The 25,306-nt window shown below is 32.1% G+C and overlaps 1 protein-coding gene and 1 pseudogene across 2 annotated transcripts; both read left to right on the plus strand.

The window, feature by feature from the left end:
- The first annotated feature begins 1,552 nt into the window (after nt 1-1,552).
- On the plus strand, nt 1,553-7,127 carry LOC143610058 (malate dehydrogenase, cytoplasmic-like; annotated as a pseudogene). Its single transcript, XR_013149521.1, has 7 exons — nt 1,553-1,691; nt 2,518-2,676; nt 2,757-2,929; nt 5,674-5,952; nt 6,046-6,181; nt 6,706-6,817; nt 7,016-7,127. The product of XR_013149521.1 is annotated as a malate dehydrogenase, cytoplasmic-like (transcript).
- Nucleotides 7,128-12,308: 5,181 nt separating this feature from the next.
- On the plus strand, nt 12,309-23,975 carry LOC143610511 (E3 ubiquitin-protein ligase BRE1-like 1). Its single transcript, XM_077084975.1, has 17 exons — nt 12,309-12,422; nt 14,202-14,363; nt 14,454-14,541; nt 17,224-17,451; nt 17,537-17,698; nt 18,297-18,490; nt 18,581-18,784; nt 18,865-19,212; nt 19,900-19,971; nt 20,070-20,146; nt 20,250-20,444; nt 20,566-20,638; nt 21,313-21,399; nt 21,470-21,607; nt 21,702-21,904; nt 22,528-22,693; nt 23,633-23,975. The coding sequence occupies exons 1-17, from the start codon at nt 12,309-12,311 to the stop codon at nt 23,762-23,764; spliced, it is 2,643 nt and encodes an 880-aa protein (XP_076941090.1). The 3' UTR covers nt 23,765-23,975.
- The last annotated feature ends 1,331 nt before the right edge of the window (nt 23,976-25,306 follow it).

Here is a 25,306-nt window from a genome sequence, read left to right on the forward strand (position 1 = left end):
AGTAAATGAAAACTTTACCAAAGAGCCTCTGGCCTAATGTTTCCTTAGTGATTCTCGAGTTCAACCGAATAATAACTAATCGGTTTACACAAGGTTGGATAACTAACATATTTTTCTTTTTTAATAATTAAATTACTTGAATACTTTATTATTATTATTTTCATTAGTATTTTATTTTTTATTGCACAATCAAATAATGCAAAAGATATGAACAAAACAATAAGTATATAAATAATAAATATAAAATAAATCCAGGACAAATTTAATAACTTATTTAATAATATGCAGTAAACTTTTTTTAACAGCAATATGCAGTAAACTTGATTTATAAAAAACAAAGCTCATTTCCAACTTTTTAACTAATATAGTAATATAGAGTATGCAAAATTATATTTAGCTATAGAAATTGGAAATAAATAATTAAAATGGTAATTAGCAAACCTAGCCCTGCATAGTAGGCTTGTAAACCTTTTTTCACAACGAGCAGAAAAAAATATATATATTATAACTTTAGCCCATATTCCAATAAAACCTCCTCCTCCTCCTCCCTGTTACGTCGGAGGCTACCGGAAAAAACAACGAAGAATTCCCACTCTTGTTTTTTAACTTTAGATACTCAAAGAGAGATAATAGAGGGTCAAACAAGTGAATGCTTCTCGGTTGAGTTATCTAATAAATGGGCGGCATGGTTGGGCCGGACTTAATAAATATAATTTTTTTTTGGAATTTTTTCGGTAAAAATACACTACTAAACGAAAAAGATGGTGGGGTCGCGGCCCGGTTCGCCCCGAAGAAAGAACCGCCCCTGTTTGCAATGGTTTCTTTTTATTTACGCACCGACATAAATTCTACTCAAAATCGAATCTAGTCAAATTTATGTCAAAACGTTCGATTTAAATTTGACCCCGTTCGATTTTGAGTAAAATTTACGCCGACTTGTAGATAAAAGTAAGGATTCACAACCGTAAATTCGAAACTTTATAAAACCTTGTTACTAAAAGTTATAAAACAAATTACATAAGAGTAAATTAATTATATTAATATAATATTCAAAATAAAACTTAATTTAATGCAATTAATTTGTTGAAAATTGGTCCACTTTCATTTTGAAAACTTAATTTTGGAAAGTTTTTGTTCAAATGGACAAAGTCTTATGAGTTGATATCATGGACGTTTTATAAATTTTCCCTATTTATGTTAAATCATATATATAGTTGTTTCCAAAACACCAACATATGCGGATTGCAAACAGCTCAATGGAGTCACACTTCATATTCATACGTGAAAGTTGTAACCCATGTGATCTACAACTCCATATTCATAGTCACCATATATGTACCTTCCTCTACAATGAAGTTACCTCCATTAATCATGTTATGTTGCATGGCTTATGGGTTATGTTTTGGTATTCCTCAATCAGGGTTTTCAGTTTCTTTACCTTGCCCACCAGGTTTTGATAAATTAACTCATTCATTCTCTATAAATAAATACTGGTTTCGTAAAACGGATTGTGTATTTGCATATTGCATTGTGTGTTTAATTGAATAATCAAATGGAGCCTTTGGAGTTGGTTCAGAAAGTTGTGGTTGTTTTGGTTTGCTTGTATATGTCACGAAAGATGTTTCGATACATATGGAGCTTTGTCGACGTTGAAAAGGATCCTCTTATCGTGCTCGTCACAGAAGCCGCAGGCATGTCCTTGATTCATTTATTAAATTGTCGATTACAGTAGGGGGCGCATGGGTCGGTTTTAGGCTCGAACCAAACCAAAACCAAAATTTTGGTTTTTGGTTTACGTATGGGTTGTGTTCGGTTATGAGTCGTTTTTCGTTTTGCATGTCGGATGTTTGGGCTTGAAAAAAACTAGCCCTAGATAATGAATTTAGGCGAAAAGAAAACTTTTGTTAACCACTTATTATTAGTGAGTTTGATTTTGAAACTTTGCTCAAAAAAATGAATTTGGGTTATAAATCCAATAATAATCATTCAGACAAGTTCAATGGTTCGGTCCCCACATTCAGCGGCAGTTCGATTTTGGAACACGGTATAACCAAAATTGAACCATAAATTTCATTTTGCAAAAGAAATAATATAAAACAAAATAAAAATGCAGATCGTTTGTTATTAGTTTGGGTTGGTTATTTCGGTGCGGTTTTTGGGTTAACTTGATTTCGGTTCATCGGTTTTTTACTCACCCCTAGATTCTATATGAATAAACTATAATCATATAATTGTATCTTAAATGTTTGAATTTGATTATAAGTCATCACATTTGGCATTCCTTCTAACAGTATCTTGTAAGCAAAATAAATTTATTATCTTTTGGACAAGAATCGTACCTTATTCTCGGTTTGATCCGCTTTCATAATATTTTGCAAAAGAGTTCACAGCTTTCTGGAAAAAAAAAAAGTAAAATTTTGACTAGTAGTACTATCTAATTTCTAAGTCATCATATGTTTCTTTTATTTATTTGTTAGATAACACCTTTGAATGATTAATAATCAAATTATTTCTCAGGTCAAACTGGATATGCTCTCATACCAATGATAGCTGGAGGGCAAATGTTGGGTCCGAATCAACCGGTTATATTACACATGCTTGGTATTGAGCCTGCTTTAGAAATCTTGAAAGGGGTAAAAATGGAGTTAATGGATGGAGCATTCACTCTTCTTAAAGGTTAGTTTTCAAGACATATTATGATATTCATGTACAATTGTTTGTATAAAGTTTAAATTCAGGTCTAATATATTTTGTAGGCGTTATTGCGACAACCGATGTTATTGAAGCATGCCAAGGTGTTGATATTGCAATCATGCTTGGCGGATTCCCTCATAGGAAAGGGGATAACAAAGATCTGATATTTAAGAATGTTGGTATATACAAGGCTCAAGCTTCGGCTTTAGAGCAACATGCTGATCCAAATTGCAAGGTTTGTATCTATTGTTCGGTTAAATGGTAAAATGGACGGGTTGGGAAGTGCATCAAAATGAGTTTAAGCAGAATTGAGTAATATTTTGTACTTGAACTTAGATTGAAAAAGTATGATTACAAAAGTGAAATGATTTAATAATAAGTGTAAGTTTTAAATCAAATTGAACAAATGGTTTTACCCGTAAAATATATGACTTAGGAACTTTTGCTATGGCTGTGCATGGATCGTTTTGGGCATAAACCGAACCAAAGACCGAATTGAAAGGGCGGTCTTTGGGTTTTTTGAAAACCATTTGGTTTTTTATTTTAACAGTGGGTTTGGTTCGGCTTTGGTTTTCTCGGTTTCAGTTGGCCTTGAAATCTTTGGGCCGAAAATACAAGCCAAAATAATGAATTTGAACCTCAAACTTTGGGTCTAAAAGTTTTGTTAAGTAATTGATTAATAGTACCCATTTGGACCTAAATTTTTCGTAATACATCATATATTATTTTTTTATAAAGTACTTTGTATACAGAAAGAAAAACTATAATCTATAAATTCTATAACAAAAATCAAGGTTTTTTGGTTTTTACATATTTGGTTTGATTTTTTTGGTACATGGAAAACCGAAACCAAACCAAAAGGTACTTGGGAAAACATCAAACAAACCATCATTTTGGCTTGGGTTTGATTATGTCAGTTTTTTCAGTACACTCAGTTAATTTAGTTTTATTCAAACCATACTTTTTAGGTAGATTTTATTTTGCCTGTGTGATATGATAGAGATAAAGCATAGTCCAAATTATTTACACATTCATGAGTAAATAGATCTTGCCACCTTTTGAGAGGAAACAAGTATATGTGATAATTTGTGTTGGCTCAATTGTTGTTTGGCCCAAGTGTAAGGCCCGGTCCAAAAATTAAAAGGGGTTATTAGGTTTCGTGTTAGCTAAGTTGAGTTAGCATTATAAATATGGACAACCAAGTTATTGATTGTCATGAAGTTGATGCAACCAAATTAGGGTTAGAGTCAAATCGAGTTAGGTTTGAGAATTGTAATTAGTTTTTTGAGTTATATTTTCTGATTGAGTTAATAGCCATTTTCGTCCCTGTTGTTTGCTACTTTTGCCACTTCAGTCCAAAGTTTGAAAATTTGTCAATTTAGTCCTTATAGTTTTAAACATTAGCCTATTACGTCCCCCCGTATAACGGCATCCAACTATGCCGTTAGTTTTAGGGGTATTTTTGTCTTTCTCCTGTTTATATTTAGTTAATGGTCAGTTTCGTCCCTGTGGTTTGATACTTTTGCTACTTCAGTCCAAAGTTTGAAATTTGTCAATTTTATTTTTAATTTATACAGTTTTTTTTTTGCTACTTCAGTCCATGATGGAATTCACTGGTAAAGTGGTCAGGGTAATTCCCTAAAACCGAACTATACCGAAAAACTAAAATCGTTTATCTGATTAATGCATAATAGTTAGGGTTTAGAGATTAACATATCATAGCAAACATTTGGGTCGAAATCAACATCAGGTGGTCGAATATCCCGCATTTCCATGTTTGCTCAAGAAATCGATGCACTAAATCACATGTGTGTTCTTCAAATCGTGGTATTGTTCTTGAATTCGTCGAATTCAACCCTAGAATTGTAGTCGATATGAAGAATTCAAGAACAACACCACGTTTTGAAGAACACACATGCGATCTAGTGTATCGATTTCTTGAGCAAACATGGAAATGCGGGATATTCGACCTCCTGATGTGATTTCGACCAAGATGTTTGCTACAATATGTTAATCTGTAAACCGTAACTATTATGCATTAACTATTATGCATTAACCAAAGAAATGATTTTAGTTTTATCGGTATAGTACGGTTTTAGGGAATTACCAGCTTGACCACTTTACCAATGAATTCCACCATGGGGGAGAGTTTAGAAAATGTCTATAAACTAAATACGATGGGGGTATGATTATTGTTATCGAAAGAGTAAACGTAAACCTGTTTTGGTCGATGCTCGATTGTTTTGGGCTTGGATTATGCTCTTAAGGGCTATAGACAAAAAAAAACTGAATAAATTAAACATAAAATTGAAAATTTTTCAAACTTTGGACTGAAGTAGCAAAGGTATCAAACCACAAGGTCGAAACTGACCATTAACTAAACATAAACAGGAAAAGACAAAAACACCCCTTAAACTAACGGCATAGTTGGATGTCGTTAGACGAGAGGACGTAATTGGCTAATGTTTAAAACTATAAGGACTAAATTGACAAAATTTCAAACTTCGGACTGAAATGGCGAAAGTAGCAAACCACAGGGACGAAAATGGACATTAACTATTTTTGATTTATATAAACGAGAGTTATTCGTTAGTTCGTGTTTGATTATCGATCCAGGACTTGAATTGGTATCAGAGTTGGTTATGTAGGTACGTCATAGTTGGTTATGTTTCTTAATTACAACATGTTTCCTAATTGTTATGTAATTATACTTGGTAATATATTGGCTAGCAAGTTAGGTTAGTCTATATAAACCGAGTTATGGCTAGACATTAGAGAAACACGCAAGATGTAATAGAGTTAGGGTTCATCTAGAGAAACACGATTTATGTGTAATAGGGTTTTTGAGTTATATTTTCTTTATATAATATTGAGAGTTATTCAACTTTAATTATTGTGTGTTTACGTTTTGGTGAGTTATATCAATTCGTCCTTGAACTTGTTTAAACTAAAATTTAAAAAATCAAATGAATTACATAGGTGCTTGTGGTAGCTCATCCAGCAAATACGAATGCACTAATCTTAAAAGAATTTGCACCTTCGATCCCGGACGAGAACATCACATCCCTTGCAAGACTCGATCATAATCGTGCATTAAACCAGATATCTGAGGCTCTTAATGTGCATTATAGTGATGTAAAAAAATGTCATAATTTGGGGAAATTACTCGTCAAATCTATATCCAGACGCTAATCATGCTACTGTTGATATTGGGGCTGGACATAAACCAGTGAGAGAACTTGTTTCTGATGATCATTGGTAGCTCTTCATTTAATTTATTTTCTTTGAGTAAAATATTTTAAGTATGCTTTTAAGTTTTGAGTGTTGCTAATGATGATGAATATGTTTCAGGTTGAACACTGAGTTCATCACAAATGTGCAACATAGAGGTGAGGCTATAATTAAAGCTCGGAGGTTGTCTAGTTCGTTTTCTACTGCAAGCGCTGTTTGTGATCATATGCGTGATTGGATTCTCGGGACACCAAAGGTTCGATCTCGTGTGTGTGTGAGGGGGGGGGGGCATGTGTTTTTTTATGAGAACAAGAACAAAAAAATAGAGCATTGTTTTTTCAATCTTAAAATTTTCAAACATATAATAAGAAACTGGTTAAAATTCGATGTTTATTTATCTTTTATGAAATTATACATACATATATATATATATATATAATTCATTTTTTATAGAACCTACTCATATGTAAGTTAACGTTAAAATTTAATAAAACATATAAACAAATTAGTTTAATGGTCTTTTATGTACTTTGTGTATAGATTTATGTGTGAGAAGTATTTTTTTAATATGAGGGAATAGCGATTGATAAAAATTAAATGAGCTAACTTTGTTATCTTGTTCTTGCAATAATGAGTGTTTAGTAATAAACCTCACCTATATATGTGTGTGTAGGGCACACCCGTTTTAGAACAAAATATATGTTGAGAAACGTAAGACTCACATATATTTATTTATTTACATCATTTCCTTAATCTCATTTTTCCACTTTTGGGAGCCAGGGAACATGGGTGTCAATGGGAGTTCATTCTGACGGGTCTTATGGCATCCAACCGGGCTTGATTTATTCTTTTCCGGTCACTTGTGAGAAAGGCGAATGGTCAATTATTCAAGGTATGTTTAACACAAAATAATGATTAATTTAATTCTAATATATGAAATAAAACAATGTAGTATGTTTTGCACCATTTGGATACACATAGGGTGACTTGAGTTTTGACCTGTTTGGGTGTTTCACCCTACCTATTCAACCCGTTTCGAAACTATTTAATCCGTTAGAATAGTTATTTTGAAAATTTAATAATGGTGTAGGGCTAAAGATTGATGAGTTCGCAAATGAAAAGATGAATGCTGTAGAAAGAGCACTTGTTGAGGAGAAAACCGTTGCCTACTCTTCCTTACATTGTCTTTCATGTATATAAAATTGTGGGATTATTAATTAATGCAATATTTAAATTAAATTAATTTCCATTGTTGCAATTATGATTTACTAGGCTAGTAACTCGTTTATTACACGGCTGAAAAATGATATAATGTCAATAAAAAATGTTTGCATATTTGATACAAGTTATATGTAAAATCAAATATGAATTATATGTCATAGCATATGAAACAATTATAATCTAACTAATCTATTAAATCAAAACATGCTTTCCACATGGCTTTTAAATATGTCATCCACATGGGATGACAACTAACTTAATTTTCATTTATATATATTTTACCTAATTAACTAATTTTTTAATTACCATTCCTTCAATTTAATAATTTTATTTATGTTAAATGATATAACAATTAATGCATTTATTACTATATAATATATATTAATTACCTCAATTAAACAAATTATTACTCTCTTAAAGTTATATTATCAACAATTTCTAATTACTCTCTTAAAATTATATTATAAAAAATTTCTAATTAAGTCAATTAAGTTATTACATCGGAAAGAATAGTTGGTTTCAACAGCTTGATTAATTGGTTTCAACAGTTTCTTAAAATTATATTATTAACATCGGAAATAATGGCGGGTTGGGTTCATGTTTGGTTCAACAAGTTTAGGTCAGTGCGTTTTTTTTAAAGAGTATCAAATTAGTTCAGGTCAAAACAGGCGGGCAAATAAGAGTTATAATCAGAATGAGTTTGAGTCGAAACATGTTATTTTAAAGGATAGTATTTTCTAACTTAAAATTCAAATTTATTATCCATGTCCTTTTAGTTTTATGTTAATTTGAACTAGCGGTTTATGTTCATAGTTGGTTCAAAACAAGTTTATTGAAACAAACGGTATTTTCTAACCCGATGGAAACTTTTTTTATTGAATTATTTCATTTATGAACAATTTATGTTCTAATCCTTCGTCACTATTATAATCTACTATACTATTATAACAATAACTTCTTCGATAAATAACATATATTCTCATAATTTCTTACCAATAAAATAATTAGAAATTAAATTCAATTACATTCAACTTAATTAGATTCAACATATTTAATCTATTATACTATTAATACATGTGCTCCTTAATGAGTTCGAGTTTTTCTTTTCAAAATTTCATTGTAGTTTTTTTTTATTTTGGTTTTATTTCGGTTTTTGATTTTTTGTTCAGTTTTAGTTTTTATTAATTTGTTTCATTTTGGTTTGATTTTGTTTTTTTAGTTTCGTTTTAGATGGGTTTAACTTTATTCAGTTTTTCGTTTCAGTTTTTATAGTTTTTGTTTTTGGTTTGGTTTCAGATTTATCGGTTTTAGTTTTTCAGTTTCATTTTGGTTTTTGTGTTAGTTTTATTTGTTTTTGGTTCTATTTAGGTTTTCGGTTTTCGTTTTGTTTTAGTTTTTTTTTTCAATTTAGTTTCGTTTCAATTTGTATAAATTTGTTGGGTGTTTGGTTTTAGTGTCTATTGAAAAACTGAACAATATGGAGGTTTTACAAATTAAGTGAAAGGTTCATATGAGTATCAACTTTCAAGTGGGTTGAAGTTATTGAAGCTATATATTTTTTTTTGGATCTTCATAACCAGTAATAATGAATTCGCATTTGGTATAAAGAATTTCAAAAGCTAAGAACGTTGTGTGTGTTACCTTTCATATTTCTTCTTAGTCTTCAAGTATGTTATTTCAATTTTCATTTATGAAAATGGGCCAATTTAGAAATGTTTTGATTTACTTTGGCCTGGGTCAAAATGAGTCATTTTAAAGGGTATCAGTTTAGTTCTGATTAACGAGTCAATATATCAATTTCGTTTGGGTTTCAACGAGTCTTTTTAAAATCGTATCGATTTGGTTCGGGTCATACTGGGTCAATTTTAGAAGATATCGATTTGCTTTGGTATAAAATGAGCCATTCTCAAAACGTATCGATTTGATTATGGTCAAAAGATGTCATTTTAAAAGGTTTTGATCTGGTTATGGTTCTTAAATGCACTTTGGGCGTGCTTCAGTTTATTAAGTTGCAAGACAGCAAAACTTTTCACATGAAATGTAAACACGGTTTTCGTAGTCAGTTAGTCACTATGTTTGTTAGATTGGTGTATGAATATTTATGTTATCAGTTGTGTTCCTTGTCAACGAAGAAAAGAAGCCCGAATCATTCTTGGATACTTATCGGGAATCTTTCCTGGATGCTTATTTATTATCTGTTTGCTTTCCAGACTAATGTTATCGAAGTTTGTTTTTTATTAATATTATTTTTAAAGTTTATGAAGTTTATGTTTTAAAGTTTTAAATTTTCTTCGTAAACATTTTATTATGTGAAGTCATTCTTTGTAAGTTTAGTATTTCAGTATTTTGTTTGCATATGAATATGAATTGCAATTACAAATCATGTTATTGTCTCAAAAAATATATTAAACATAACTTGTCGTATGAAATTATATATGTGTTTACCTGATGATTTCTATATTTCTACCCGTGTCGTGCACGGGTTAATAACCTAGTTACGGTAATATATAATTTCATTTATGAGAAATTGTTATACCTTGCTAAATTATTTTTGGCATTATGAATTTTTTTAAATAATTATAATTGTTTTATATGCTATGACATATACTTTATATATACTTCATGTTTAATTTCACATATAACTTGTATCGAATATGTAAACATTTTTTATTGGCATTATATCATTTTCAGCCTGTGTAATACACGGGTTACTTACCTATTATATATTTAAAGCAAAACATGTTTTTCGCATAGCTTTGAGATATTTCATCCAAATTGAGGTAATTAGTAATTGTTAATAATATAATTTTAAAAAGTTATAATTGGTTTAAATGATCTAATTAATATATATTAAATAGTAATAAATGTATTAATTTTTACATCATTTAACATAAAAATTTATTAAATCGTAGGAATGATAATTAAAATATTAGTTAATTAGGTGGAATATGTATAAATGGAAATTAATTAGTTGGCATCCCATGTGGTATTTGAAGTCCATGTGAAAAGCATGTTTTGCTTTAGGGAAAATTCCTAAAATAAGCATTTAGGAAAGCAAATTTCAAGTTTTAAGTATCATTTGCATAAAATTCTAGAAATGGGTATTATAAACTAGTCATGACGAGTAGTTGTAGAAGCAATTAAAACTTGCAGCGTGCCCTTAAACTAACCGTAACAAGCACGCTCACTAATCATTTACTCGTCACGACTAACTAAGTTTTATGTCTCGTAATCAATGCCCATGAATAATTCATAAGTTCTTTAGTCGTGACGATTAGTTTACCCGGTTTACATTCCCTACACTAGTAGTTTATTAGTAGTTAACTCTTCGTGACTACTTTAATCTTATAATCTACTCGTCGCGACTAAAAGATTTATGAATTACTCGTGGGCGTTGATTACGAGGCATGAAACATATTTAGTCGTTACGAGTAAATGATTAGTGAACGTGCTCGTTACGGTTAGTTTAAGGACACGTGGAAAGTTCTAATTAGTTTCTACAAACTACTCGCCACGACTAGTTTATGATACCTATTTCTGGAATTTCTTGCAAATGATACCTAAAACTTGAAATTTACTTTCATAAATGCTTATTTGGGGAATTTTCCCTTTGCTTTAACAGATTAATTAGATTGTTTTGTCCTTCATTCCCACTTTGATTATTCATAACCACTAGGGCAAATTTGTAAATACATCACGAAAGTCCATAAGTAATTGCATGATTTGGCTTATCTAGGACTCGCCTTTTCCTCTTTTATAATAGTTTAGTCAAGGCTAAGTTTTCAGTTATCACCTCATCAAACTGTGACTTTGTTTGTCCTCGAGCAAACTTCGATACGTAAAGATATGCGAAAATTAAATGAAAATATTTAAGCATGAAAATCAAAGATGTTAATTCGACGTTTTGAACATATATTTATTTCTTAATATGACGATTTATCATGTAAATATTATAGAAGAATTCACTCAAACGCTAAGTGTATGAGATGACATATATTTTTTACTTTTACCTTAAAAATGCGAACTAAAAAAACTGTATCTCACTTGATTTTCATCAAAAGCATTCAATGGTAAATTGAGATGCTTTTATATATTAGGTTTGATTGAAAATCAAAACTATCATCACTAGGTACGAAATACATGCAAATATCATAAAACGGTGTGACTAAGGCTTAGGGCATGGAAAAAAAAGGCATACAAGTATCCATATATAAACAAAAACTCGCAAACCATCAAGATATTATAAGTTAAACATGGATACTTACTATATAATTTGTTCCCTTCTAAATAAAACCTATCCTCAATTCAAAATATATTGACATGGCCGTAACTCAATAAGTTAGATTTCATAAGACTAAAAAACAACTCAACTTCAGTCACTAACCAACATAGCCATCCAAATAAATATTCATAGCTTACCAACTAAAACAGCTCACTTAATTATAAGTAAACTGTTTTGGCCCTTTCATAGCCTTTACTCAAGTCGAAACCCGTCTTAGATCAACTTGATATAACCCAACTCAATAAACCCAATAACCATATAACCCGAATCTAGGATGGTTCAATACTCGGCTCATGTTTCCACATTTGAAATATGAAAACCCGACCTGATAAACGCAAAATACTATAAAATGACACAAATAACACCCTTGGACTCTAATTCTAAGCAGCTTGATTATTAGAGCATGGGTTTAAGTGTTTTAAGACGAACATCCATGTGTCACCGGCACGTGCCAAAAGTATTCCCGATATTATTTTTACCCTAAAACTAAAATTCATTTCATTTGGGCCTTTTTATCATCTATTCAATCGGAGAACAACCACCTTCCAGTCTCATTCTCACACACACACACACACACACACACACACACACACACACACACACACACACACACCTCTGTCTCTGTATCTATTCTAGAGAGAGAAAGAACCTTTATACGCTTAACAATAATAATCCATACACCTCACCTTCAATACGCATATATCCAATACACACACACACACACCGATTGCTTGTTTCTTCGCAGTAGTCAATTAGGGCTTCTTATTGAATCAATTCGATTAAGTTCACGAAATTCGTGATTACTATCGATAAGTGTTGATGAATCGAGAGTAGTGATGCTATTATACAGGACTAGGTTTAGCTTTAGGTTTTGTGTTGTATGATGGGGGGAACTGGTGAAGCTGACCGCAAGCGTCAATTCAGTTCCATATCGTCTCCGACTGCCGCCGCCGCTAAGAAGCATCCGATTGTGCCTTCGTCTGCCGAAAAGAAGGTATATCTATCTATGTATGATTGTTGATTTACTTTCATTAGGTTTTCTAGGGTTTATCAATTGATTTGTAGAGGTTGTATTGTTTCTAGAGCTGATTGTGTGATAATATCTGCTTAAGGATGCAATTTAAGGTGTTGTATTAGTTGCTGTTAACCTAACTGAATAATATTATTATGTTTAGAATTTGTTTGATTTTTGGAAGTTGCATTGCAAGCTTATGTTACATTATGTGAGTACTATTCGGGCATACTGTTACTAGTGTTGAAGGCATTTGTGGAGACGTAGGATTACTATACGTGTTATTGCTTATTTCTATTTCATAGTTACTTGCGTTGAAGGCATTTGTGGAGACGTAGGATTACTATACGTGCTATTGCTTCCCTCTATTTATGTATATATATGTTACATATATTTTTCTTTTACTCTCCCCAAACCCTACCAGTAGCTTCGCTATGGGTGGGATTTACCGGGTATGGTTGTTGTTGTCGTGTTGATGGCGTAGGTGATGTATGGTTATGGATGCATGTGGTTAGTTTTCGATCTTGTGGTATATGCCGTTATATAGATATGGCGTGATGATCATAGTTATATAGATACTGATTCTGTCACGGATGGCATATCAAAATAAGAATGTTTCTTTGTATGGGAGACCGCAGTTAGGAGCTGATACTTGAGTTTGAATCGTATTTTGGGCGATTTCTTACTTTGTGTATCTGAGTCAGTCTTTACACCAATATTAATCGCACAATCTGCATTATGTAGCATTTATGCACTATTTTCAACCACAGTGACTCAGGTTAGGTTGAAACTTTACTATGCAGCAAATAATGTGTGAGTACAATTTGGGCAGAGTATTCTATAGTTACACGTGTTGAACTTGAAGGCATAGTTGATGTATGGCTATGTTTGCATGGGGTTAGTTTTCGATCTTGTGGTATATGTCGTTATATAGATATGGTGTGATGATCATGGTTATATAGACATTTATTTTTTTACGGATAACGTATCAAAGTAATAATGTTTTCTAGGGTTTATGTTGAATTGCTGATTAGATAGATCTGATTGTTGAATTTTATGATGTTATTGTGTGGTGTATTTTGTTGAATTATTATATGATAAATTGATAGTATATGGATGAAGGATGCTGATTAGTTGATTACAGAATACAAATGCAAAATTGCAAATGTTTCTTTTGTATGCGCATTTAAGGTGTTGTATAAGAGTATAATAGTTCGGGATACTTGTTTGGAACCGTTGCGAGTCTATTATATTATGAATTTGTTTGATTTTCAGAAGTTACATTTCAAGCTCATGTTACGATATGTGTGAGTACCATTAGGATAGAGTACTGTTTTACTCGTGTTATGCATGGTTATGGATGCATGGGATTAGTTCCTGATGTTGTGGTATATGTCCTTATATAGATATGGTGTGATGATCATAGTTATATAGAGATTGGTTTTGTCACGGATGACGTATCAAGGTAATATGTTTCCTCATTTGGGAGACCGTGGTTAGGATTTGATACTTGAGTATGAATTGTATCTTGGGTGATTTCTTACTTTATTTATTTGAATCTCTCTTTAAACCACGGGTAATCGCATGGTCTGCATTATCTTGAGCTTTACTATGCTTCTCATGAGTTCTCATCAAACCCTAAATACTTGATTTGAGCCCTTTAGAACTTGTTAAGATTTTGCCACTTGTTTGTAGGTTAATTATGTATACACGTGTTTGTTTTACTTTACTTTGGAGTAATGTTTCATTTTATGCTCACAGCTTGACACTGTGGTACTCCAATTCCAAAACTTAAAGCTTCTACAGAAGTTAGAATCACAGAAGGTTGAATGTGTTGTTCTAGAGAACAAGCTTCGTCAATTGAGAGAGAAACAAGCGCCATACACCAAAACTTTAGCGATAGTAGATAAGTCCTGGGAGGAGGTACTTAAACCTGAATCTTTTTATATCGCACATATACACATACATCCATTGGTTGATGAAAAACTAAAAAATTAAATGTTATGTAAATAGCTTGCTGAGAAAGTAGAGTCATGCTCTATCCGCACAAAGGATTTGGTGAGTAGTGATCGTGTCAGTAGTCATCATGCAGCTGCAGAAGGTAAGAATTGTTTAACCCTTTCCCTTTCAGTTTCATCTTATCTAGTTTCTTGTTTTGCATGACGTAGAGAAGACATGCCTTTGTTATTTATATTTCATACATGGGAAATCCAAAAATGTTGACATTTTACTGAGTTATAGAATCAATTTGTAGCTCTAAGCACAAAGTGGTTTTTATTATCATTTGATAAGTGGCGTTTAGTTCTGTGCATATTAAGACTATTAAGCTAAAAGCAAGTTATTTAAAATTATTGACTACAAAGGATGCTTGTGAGAGTCACACCACTGGTTCTCTAGAACTCATCGCAATTGGTTGTAACATGTGCTTATCAAAAAATTTAAAATGATTTACATTTTTATTACATGGTAATGGAGGAATTTTATATTTTATCCAAGTACTTGAAACGAATATATGGTAAATGAGTCAATTATAAGGTTCTTTTTGAGACCAATAATTTCCATATGGAATTTAGCATGTGCAGTTTGCTTTGCCTGAATTGTTAATTTACGGATTGGATTGTCCAATTAAAGTATGTGTATTAGTAGACGGCACACACAAAAAATGGTTCTATGTTTGTCATGTGATATCTGCTATGGTAAGTATTTATTGGTAGACTTGGCATAACAAGCCCAATTACTAAATTTTGGGTCAAAAGTAAATTATTAAGTGGGTCTAGATGGGCTGAATTGAAGAGAAGAAAAATCCCCACGGGCCACAAACGGGGCAGAATGGGTGCTCTTCAAATACGTTTCTGCACTGTAGACGATCTACTTATTGCGCAGAAACGCTAATTACCCTCGATTCATATATCAAGTGATACCTACCATTCTCTTTAGATGAATCAGGCACCGCTAAAAACCGAAGTAGAGAAGACAGTGGTGGTATCATCGGGGGTCATCCCCGACCTCTTGGCTGCTGCTCAATCACTCAATCGCATAGTTAGGCCTCCAGGTCAGCTGGTTATCATTGCAATTGCTACTTCATTCTTTTGATTTCTCGTTGACGAAGATTGCATAACATCAGCGAATAGGTTTCTGTGGCGCTCTCTTAAATCATTCAATTATTACTTGTATCTGTTTTTGTTTGCTTTTTGCTCAAATTGATCATATCTGTTCATTATTAACCCAATTTTCTCGATCTATTATAGTGATTGTCTCTCCGTAAATCAATCAATTTTTACTTCGATCTGTTTGCTTTTCGCCCAATTTGATTACATCTGTTCATTAGTAACCCGTTTCCCTCATCAATCATCCCATATAGTGATTTCATTCATCTGCAGTTTCATATGCTTTCTTGTCTGTAATTTTACCTCAAATTGTACTTGCCTTGCTTTTGGTGTTTGTAGTGTTATTTCATTTCTGGGTCCTTAACCTGACAGCAGTTTGTACATCTCTATCCCCATTTGGAATGTTATCAATTTTGCTAAGTTTTGATTGATGCGGAGTAGTAGGAATTTTATTTATTGATGATGACTTGGTAAGGAGTTATGTACATAGGTGGAAGCTTCTTTAAGTCAACAATGGATTCTGTCACTTTCAAACTGAATTTTTAAGTGCAGATAGAATCTTAGTTTATCAATGGGTTTGCTAAGACCTATTTGGCTACAAGGTACCTGTGGAACGACCCGCTTTTACGGTTTTACCCAAACCTATGTTGGCGAGAACCCATTTTGACCTGAATCAAACAGAACGTTTTTAAATGGCCCGTTACCCGATCACTCATTTTGCAAGGCTTAGACCATAGTAACTTACAATGCATTCTAAATGTCTGGCTGCATTGTTAAGGTGTTTTAGAGTTTTATCATTCTCAAGTTATTTTATTAATTTATGTTGCAAGGCCCATTTTGATCATATTCTAGTTTTTATTGTTGCTGTTATTTTTTGTGGATGTTCATGATGCTAGTGCTTTAAATTGTTGCTACATTCGGAAATGATATCATATTCTGCTTTATATTTGCAATTGATATTGACTTCTCATATTTTTGGGTATTGTGATTTTTTATGGAATACCTAAGTCATATTTGTTGATCTGCTTTGGTACGCTTTGGCACATATACATTTTGTCTTTTTTAAAATGGCTCGTTCTGACCTGGACCAAGTTGCACCTTTCTATAATTTGGTCCGTTCTGACCCAAACTTATGCTGACCTGTTACCCTGCCAAACCCTATCCGCCTGTTTCTCAGGTATATTTGGCAGGCGGACATATATCTTTTGTATTTTGAATATTGGATTTACTATGTAAGCTTATAATTCTCAGTTTCTAGTGGAGTTTTCAATTATGTAATATGTTATTTCCTGTTGTTTAGTTATACATTTATGAAATCATACCTGATCTTTTATATTTATTTTTGGATTATGCCTGCTGTTTTCTCACTTTCTGTGTTACCCGGAACAAATACAGATTACATATCAGGAACGACAAAGAATGTTAGGAAATTCTTAATGCAAAATAGACGAGTTTTAAGAATATGCAAGTATCCCTTATGTGCTGAAAACACCTTTTTTAGGATCTCTTGAATTTTTTATCTTTATCTTGTTGAAAGTTTTGCTTACAAAATACTTGCATTTTTTGTTACATACTTGTAGTCTTGTACATTTTGCTAGTTATTTACTTTCACTTTCTAAATGAATTGGCTTTAACTGGAATGTCTTAATGTGTTGAGCGTATAAATCTATTTCCAGAACAAGCGTCATCACCTCCAGAGGGTGACTTTCTGCACAGACTTCTTGAACAAGGTGCAACCGAGAGTAGCTCTCTGAATAATGATACCCCAAGTCAGCTACAAGAATTTCGGGACTCTGCTGGCAACAAAGTTCACAGCAGTTTAAGCAATATTGTACACACCATTGATAGTCTATGGAATTTGAAGGACAAAGTGCATGCTGAAGTAATAAAGAAACTTCCAGAAGGTTTAATACTAATAACTAAATGCACTGATGTGTGATTCGTGTGTTGTCTGCTTAGTTATTATCACAAGTATTTCTGTTTGTGTAGGGTCATGCAGGCGAGACTCGTTGATTGAGTTACAGAAAGAAGTAAAGAATATGAGGTTAGCAATAGGTGATGCACATTTAACGCATAGATCTGTTTTAAAGCAGTTGCAGTTCCACCATGATACTGATGCTAAGAATAAATCTGCTCTCAGACGACTGAGGGGTAACTTCTCAATTCTCATTTTCTTAAAAGTTATTGGTCAATTTTTTCTCTTGTGATGAATACTACTAATATAAACTCTCATCCTTTATAGGCATGCTCTAGTATACTAGTTAGCCTGGTGTAAGTTTTTATGCTAAACCTGCAGTCTATTTAGAGTTTCCATATGGAATTCTTTGGCATCTTAGCAGATGTAGCAATTTTGACTCATATACTACGAATAAACTGAGTTAGGTTGTGTTTTATTTCAAACTACTAGTTCTTTTTTCTGTAAAACTAGAATGGGTCAAATGGGTTGAAAGTAGCTCAAAGTCTAGTTTATTGAAAGATTTAGATTATTACTTCAAAGGTATTTTTTTCAAAATCGTGATAGCACATAAGTGAAAAAAAATAAGAGACTCTGTATTGTTTTCAAAATCCTAATAGCACATAAGTGAAAAAAATGAGAGACATTGACAATAAATCTGTACAAACGGACAACCTGTATCAGTTACATAGTCTGTTGTCCTGCAGTCACTTGTGATTTTTGTTTATTAACTTGTATTTTCTAGATTGGCTTTGAAACCAAAGGTTGAAGATGATATTTTGATATCTGTTGAAGGTGAGCTGGAGTGTTCCAATGTAGAATTGAAAGAAAGCAACAAAAACTTGGCTGCCCTAAAAGCAAAGACGGATGCAGCAGCAAAAGGAGGCGTTTTTCCCGTACTTCTCGGAAATAAACGTGTCGCTAATGATCGAGCAAGAGAAAAAGAAAAGAATATACATGATATGGAGTGCTTATTGAAGGAATTACAGGTAGACCACTTGTCCTTTTTTCACATCTTTTGTTATTTTAGTTGCACAATAAAGTAAGACTAAGATAAACTGGTTTAACTCTTTGACTAGGATCAATCTTCATCTCGACAACTAGAACTTAAACGTTTACATGAAGAAAAAACCGACATATTAAAAAAGTTATCCAGTTTGCAGAGTTCCTTAAAGAATGTGAAGGGCATTTTTTCATCTGAAGCTTTTGTTTCGGTGAAAGATCAGATTGCTAAAGCAATAGCGGACATTACTCAGTATCAATCTGTATACGAGAAATTGCAGGTTGTATATTCTTGATAGTTTCATTTATATTTTGTATTATATTTTAATAAACCATACTAATAACAATTTACTATATATAGGCTGAGAAAGATAACCTTGGGTGGCGTGAGAAAGAATTCAGCATGAAGAATGATATCGGGGATGTTTTACGCCAATCGTCAGCTATTACTGATTCTAGAATTAGGGATCTGCAAATGGAGATACAAACACAAACTAATAAAAAGAAGTTGATTGAATCTAAGTTTGAAGAAGCGTTAAGAGAACCTGGTAGGAAAGAAATCATTGCAAAGTTTAGAACTTTTGTATCTTCTTTCCCTCAAGATATGGGAAACATGCAAACTCAACTAAGAAAACACAAAGAGGATTCTTCAGATGTTCAATTGTTGCGTGCTGCTGTTCAATCTCTAACCGCCATCCTGAATAGGAAGGTGGGAAGTTTGTTTATTTGATAAACAAACGAACATGCACAAAAAGTTTTGTTCATTTAGTTAAACAAACGAACATGAACACATGCCATGTTATGTTCATGAATGTTTGTTTATGTTCGTTCATTAAAAGTTGTTTATGTGCATTCGTTTACGTTTGTTTTAAGTTTTTTCTTTTACGTTAATATATTCATTTAAATGTTTTGGCCCATTCCACCTTAATCTAACTTTAAAAACTTTTTACGCCCAACACATTTTTCTTTACATTACTTTTAGCTGGTTTAGCTCAATCATGCTAGTTCATCTATGTTTATTTATGAACGAACATGAAAACCACGTTCATGACTCACTTGTTTATATTGTTAACTAGTGGGCATAAACAACGACGAACATGCTCATTTTCTTAATGAACGAACATGAAAACCACGCTCGTTTAATTGCCCGTGTTCGATCATTTGTTTGGCTAAATGAACATAAACAAACATGAAAACGTTCATTTGTAAATGAATGGACATGAAAACCCTGATCGTTTAATTGTCCGTGTTGATCGTTTGCTTGGTTAAACTTAATGAACAAACACGAATATGCTCTGTTTGTGTTCGTTCGGTTCATTTACAAGCCTAGGTCTGCCTTTTGTCCTACATAGCTTAAGTAGCAACTTTTTAACTTTACTTTGGTTGCATTACACAGACAAAAGAGTTGGAAGCGTTATCTGTCAGATCCTTTGCACATTCTGTTGAGATACAGAAACTGCATGCAACTGTATGTTTATCTATCCCCTTTATAACATTTTCTATAAAAAAGATAATAAAAGACTCATATATTTGATTTCCTGTCTGATACTGTTAACCTTGATATAGATACATGACTTGGAGGAGAGTGACTTGGAGTTGAAGGTTGTTTTGGACATGTACACGCGGGATACACCACATTCCAGGTCGAGCAAATCTAGAGATTATTTTTCAGTAACTATTAATATGATTTTATATGAAATATATTAAGTATTAAAATAATTTGGAAATGGTTTTTGGTGATGGCAGTGACTTTCTTGAGGCTATGAACTCTGAATCCAAGGCTTGGGCTCATGTTCAAAACCTAAGTTATGCGCTTGATGAACATAATTTGGAAACACGAGTCAAGATGGTGATTGGAGCAGAAGCAGCATCTCAACAAATGTTAGCTGCTGCAGAAGCTAAGATTGCTGATCTCAGACAGAAATTGGAAATATCTAAAAAGTAGTTTCTTTGTTTCATGATTCATAATTAACATGTTTTACATTATATCAATATATATATGTGTGTGTGTGTGTATTCTTGTATTTGCTGAATTTTTTACGTTCTTATGGTCTGCTTTCAGGGAAAAATGTAGACTCACGGATGCCCTTGAGTCCAAACATCAGGAAAATGAGGTCTACCTTTCTGAGATTGAGGTTTGTTATAACAGAATTACATTATATTAACAATTTATATATTATATATATGTATAAGTATATATGCATTACGCAATCAGCAAACTATGAATAGTAACTGACCCATTCATTTCTTGCCAGTTATCCCACTTTTATTTTATTTTTTATTGTTTTATTATTTATGCGTAGTTTAGACATATATTGTTTTCCTTGTATAACTTTTAAAATTTAACGTTTTATCAAATTCTGAATATGCCGTTATGATACTACATTTTGTTATAATCTGTATTCAAAACCAAGTCAGATTAAATATGGTATATTTTTACTTTTTTTTTTCACAAAAACTTACTATAATGATTTTTAAATTCTGAGTATAAATGTATATTTGTACGCTTCGATATAAGTTTTATTCTGTATATTTTTTTCCCTACGTTTCGATACAAGTTTTATTCAAAATCGACAAACATAGTACAAATTTACTATTTTATATTTGAATTCAGTGTTGTGTTTCTTAACACTCATTTTTATAACAACGCATATTTCTAACCTGCAAGTTTATGTTTGTGGATGCGTAACTTCAAAATTCATTTTGGTGTTCTGTTTGTGCTTGCAAGTTTATGTTCATGTTTACTAGTTCTTTTTTAAAATTAGATTCTGAGAATAAATGGTAATAATGTTGGTTTCTGTTTGTGCAGACAATTGGCCAGGCGTATGATGACGTTCAAACTCATAATCAACAGCTTTTGCAGCAAATAACCGAGAGAGATGACTATAACATTAAGGTAAATTTTTTAGCCACTTTAATAATAACACATTAAATCATTAATGTATTAACGATAATCCTCGTTTTAGCTTGTTTTGGAGGGAGTGCGTGCAAAACAGCTGAATGATTCTCTTCTCTTGGATAAACAAACAGTTGAAAGGAAGATTCAACAGGGCAATGCATTGGTTCATTTCTGTGAAACAAAAGCTGAGAGGATTGGTGATCAGGTCTTTTCAAACCACTGATTTTAACCTTTTGTCTGTTTATTTCAAACCAGTGGTCATTTTGTGAAGATACTGAGTCAAGATTTGTGCTTTATAGATGAGAGCATGTTCAGATCAAATTCAGAAGCTGTCTGAAACTAGGTTTCAAAAGACGGCTGCTTTAGAAAATACTCAAAGGAGACTGCATGATATTAGAAGAACGTCTCAGCAGGTAACATATTCTTTGGAGGAATCGCAGAGTAAGGTTGACAATAGTCGAGCTGGTCTTGTGGGTTTGCAGATCGAGTTAGAGAAAGAGAGGTAAATGACATTTTTGTTCATTTAGTTAATTGAACGACTCGATCATTCATTTTTGTTCATGAACGTTTGTTTATATTTGTTCATTTACGTTTGTTGGTTTAAGTTCATTAGTTTCTAAATTATTTGAATTTTTAGGTCCATTACAATTCAGCCTCCTTTTTGAAATTAAAATAACATTCATTACAAGTTGGTCTAGTTGTTTTTTTTAGGCGTAAAAGATTGATATTCATGTTTGCCTTTATGAATATACTGAACGAACATAAATGAACATGTTCATTTCCTTAACAAAGGAACACGAACTAGAAAACTCTGTCCGTTTATATGTTCTTGTTTGATCGTTTGTTCGGCCAAAGTTAAATGAACGAACATGAGCATGCCCCGTTTATGTTCATTTGGTTTGCTTACAACCTAATAATATGATAATATTTTTTTTTATCTGCTTAGTTGATAGTTATTGTTTTTTTTTGTGTATTTCAAATATTCAATCAAAACTCAGTTGTTTGCCCGTTGGTAATCATTATAGTTACGTACTGTTAACAGTTGTGTCAATCTCTACAAGGTTTCCCTGTATGATCTTTACTGAGGGGTACTTTAGCTATTTCAGCTGTTATATTGTTACATAGGTTTGAGAAAAGGAGAGTTGTAGAGGACTTAGAAGCTGCGAGGAGAAAGTATTTACATCTAACGTCGGACTTAGATGGGTCATCAGTTGTTGAAAAGCTTCAGCAGGAGCTCAAAGAATACAAGGAAATACTCAAATGCAGTGTTTGCGTTGATAGGCCAAAAGAGGTAATTTTATGTTTATGTGCATGGACATATAGGTTTATAACTAGAAGGTTATCTCATATATCTTATATTATATGTATAAAAATAAATCTACACGTTAATCGAGCTTCATCATGAATTATGGTCTAAGCTTTAGGAGTTTTAGGAAAAACATGTGTGAAAATGATCTCTAGTAGAGGAAATTTAGAAGTAAGTATTTTTGAGAACAAATTTTGAAAATGATGCATTTTTTATCAGGAACTTTTAAGAATTTTTTAACAAATGATGCAAATTTTGAAGTTTATTCTTGTTGATCAATTTGGGAACTTTAGAAGTATAGAAAATTTTTAACTGGGTTCTCTCTTATTCGAAATGTGAAAAGTTTTATTTTTCAAATTTTGTTTTAAGATATATTTTAATTTGTCTAATGGTGTGTAATATTAAGTATACATTTTTCTTTGAAAAAGTTTATCTGTTATAATTTTTTTTTGAAAATAATGTATATTTTAAATATAACAAGACCAAAAAAATACTTATGTTGGATTAAACTTGGTTCTTGTTAAAACTAATATCAATTTGTAGACAAAAAGAATTGGACAACTGCATAAACATATTATTAAAAAAAATTTAAATATCTTTTTTTTTTGGAAATTTGAAAAATAAAGCTTTTACCATTTTAAATGTAGAGAGAATCGTTATAAGCATAAAAAAAGGTCGTGCATTAATTTTATTTATTTCTTTCTTTAAAAAAAGTTCAATATTTTAAAAAATGTTCCAAGTTTTTAGTAATATTTATGTAAAAAAACATGTTCAAATCCATCCCCCCCCCAAACCGAAAAAAAAAAAGCGAAAACAGTTTTTGATTTGGCAGTTCTAACCAGTATTTAAGAAGTAATTTTACATCTATAATTTGTGAATTTATCTGCGTTTAATGTTAATAATCCTAACTTTACATGTTGGCAGGTGGTCATCACAAAATGTTATCATCTTTTTTGCAACACATGTGTCCAGAGGATCATTGAAAGTCGACATCGTAAATGCCCTCTTTGTGCTGCAAGCTTTGGTGCTAACGATGTCAAACCTGTTTACATTTGACCGGAGTTTTCAGGTCAATGGCAGCTTCAGATGTATAATATGAAAAATGTTTCTCGGGAATGATACCGAGAAAATCAAATATGGATTTAGTTTTTCTGGTTTTTTTTTGATTTTGCAGATTGTTTTAGTTTTTAGCATAGTGAAAGTTTGGTATGATTTTAATCTTGTTTTTAACAATTTGGAGCTTAATAATATTAACAATTACCGACTTCATGAATCATAAACTTTTGGTTTCGCTGCTTTTCTCTTCAGCATGTTATTGTAGCCTTTGGTCGGTTTTGCTGGTTTTAACTGTTTCGGTTTGGTTTGAGCTGTTTGAACAAATCTTTTTTATTTAAAGAAAACTGTTTTGTTTTAAAAAGTTTAAAATGATGATTTTTATGTGTAATACATACAATAGATACGTATTTTTTTTTCTTCTGAATACAAATTAATGAAGTTCAGTTGATTGGTTTGGTTTAAATGACGGTTTCAAATTTCATACCGATCCAATTTCATACCGGCCTGTATTGTTATATTGTCAAACCCAACTCAACCAAACTGTTCGGATCGCGAAGCGACGAAACCTGCCAAGTTCTTAAACGTTTTTAAACACCATTAACTTGCATTTATCAGTTAAAACCTTTCCAGTTTCCATATAGGTGTTGTATTTAGAACTAAAGTTTCACCCAAGAAATAAATTTTTATTTGAAATAATACTTCTATTAGTTTAGAAATAGTAAAAAACATATCCGGTTTGTTTAAAGTGAGTTCCAGCCAGGATTAGAACATGCGTGTATTGAAATAAGTGGCTTCCTAAATTTGATTTTGATACTGCCACGGCTATTGATAACGGGGCAACGCCTCCTGCCACTTTTTTTTAACGGCTAACTTTGATCACTGACGACGCAATAGCCCACCCATTCGTCTCCATTACCCAGTACTCGAGATCACCTACAAGAGGAAACCCATCATATGTGAGAAACTCCCCTGGTCTAACATGAATCCCTCTATTTTTATGTCAATGGCAAGACCAAAGACCTTGCTATTTTTAAATTGAATTTTTTAAGTGTCTCACCTCAACTACTTGAGCTGGGGATCATTGAAAATGCGTCCCGTCATGCAAGCTTAAAAAGCATTCCAACACCATCCAAGAGCATCTCCAACGCAGTACATCAGTTTTTGTTTCAAACCGTCAACTTGGCTTGCCACATCAGATTTTAAACCAACCAAAAAAAACTTTTATTTCTTCTCCAGTGGTTATTACATAGTTTGTATTTCAAACCGCTATATATATATATATATATATATATATATATATAAGGGAAATATAAAATGAAAACCCACTTGAGTTGTGAAAACCCGTGAAAACTCTATGTAACATCGTTTTTTTACGTTTTTTTTGTTACACATGTAATATATGTTGTAACATTTAATACAAAACATCGAAAACTAAAAAAAAATTGTTTTACTATTTTTTAACTTTTTTTACTAAATTTTATATATGTTTTAAGGAGAGAGAAAAAGTTATATTTTTATTAACTTTAATTGTGGATCACAAGA

The sequence above is a fragment of the Bidens hawaiensis genome, unplaced genomic scaffold (genome assembly GCF_021521415.1).
Source record: "Bidens hawaiensis isolate Kalapana, Puna unplaced genomic scaffold, B.hawaiensis_p1.1 tig00002186_1, whole genome shotgun sequence".
In the NCBI taxonomy this organism is placed as follows: domain Eukaryota; kingdom Viridiplantae; phylum Streptophyta; class Magnoliopsida; order Asterales; family Asteraceae; genus Bidens; species Bidens hawaiensis.

What these genes read in the sequence shown, in the direction of transcription:
- LOC143610511 (XM_077084975.1), top strand. Translation starts at nt 12,309, where the DNA reads ATGATGGGGGGAACTGGTGAAGCTGACCGCAAGCGTCAATTCAGTTCC. An exon ending in TAGATAAGTCCTGGGAGGAG is followed by an intron (nt 14,364 to 14,453) that starts GTACTTAAACCT and finishes TTATGTAAATAG; the next exon opens with CTTGCTGAGAAAGTAGAGTC. An exon ending in TCATCATGCAGCTGCAGAAG is followed by an intron (nt 14,542 to 17,223) that starts GTAAGAATTGTT and finishes ATCTATTTCCAG; the next exon opens with AACAAGCGTCATCACCTCCA.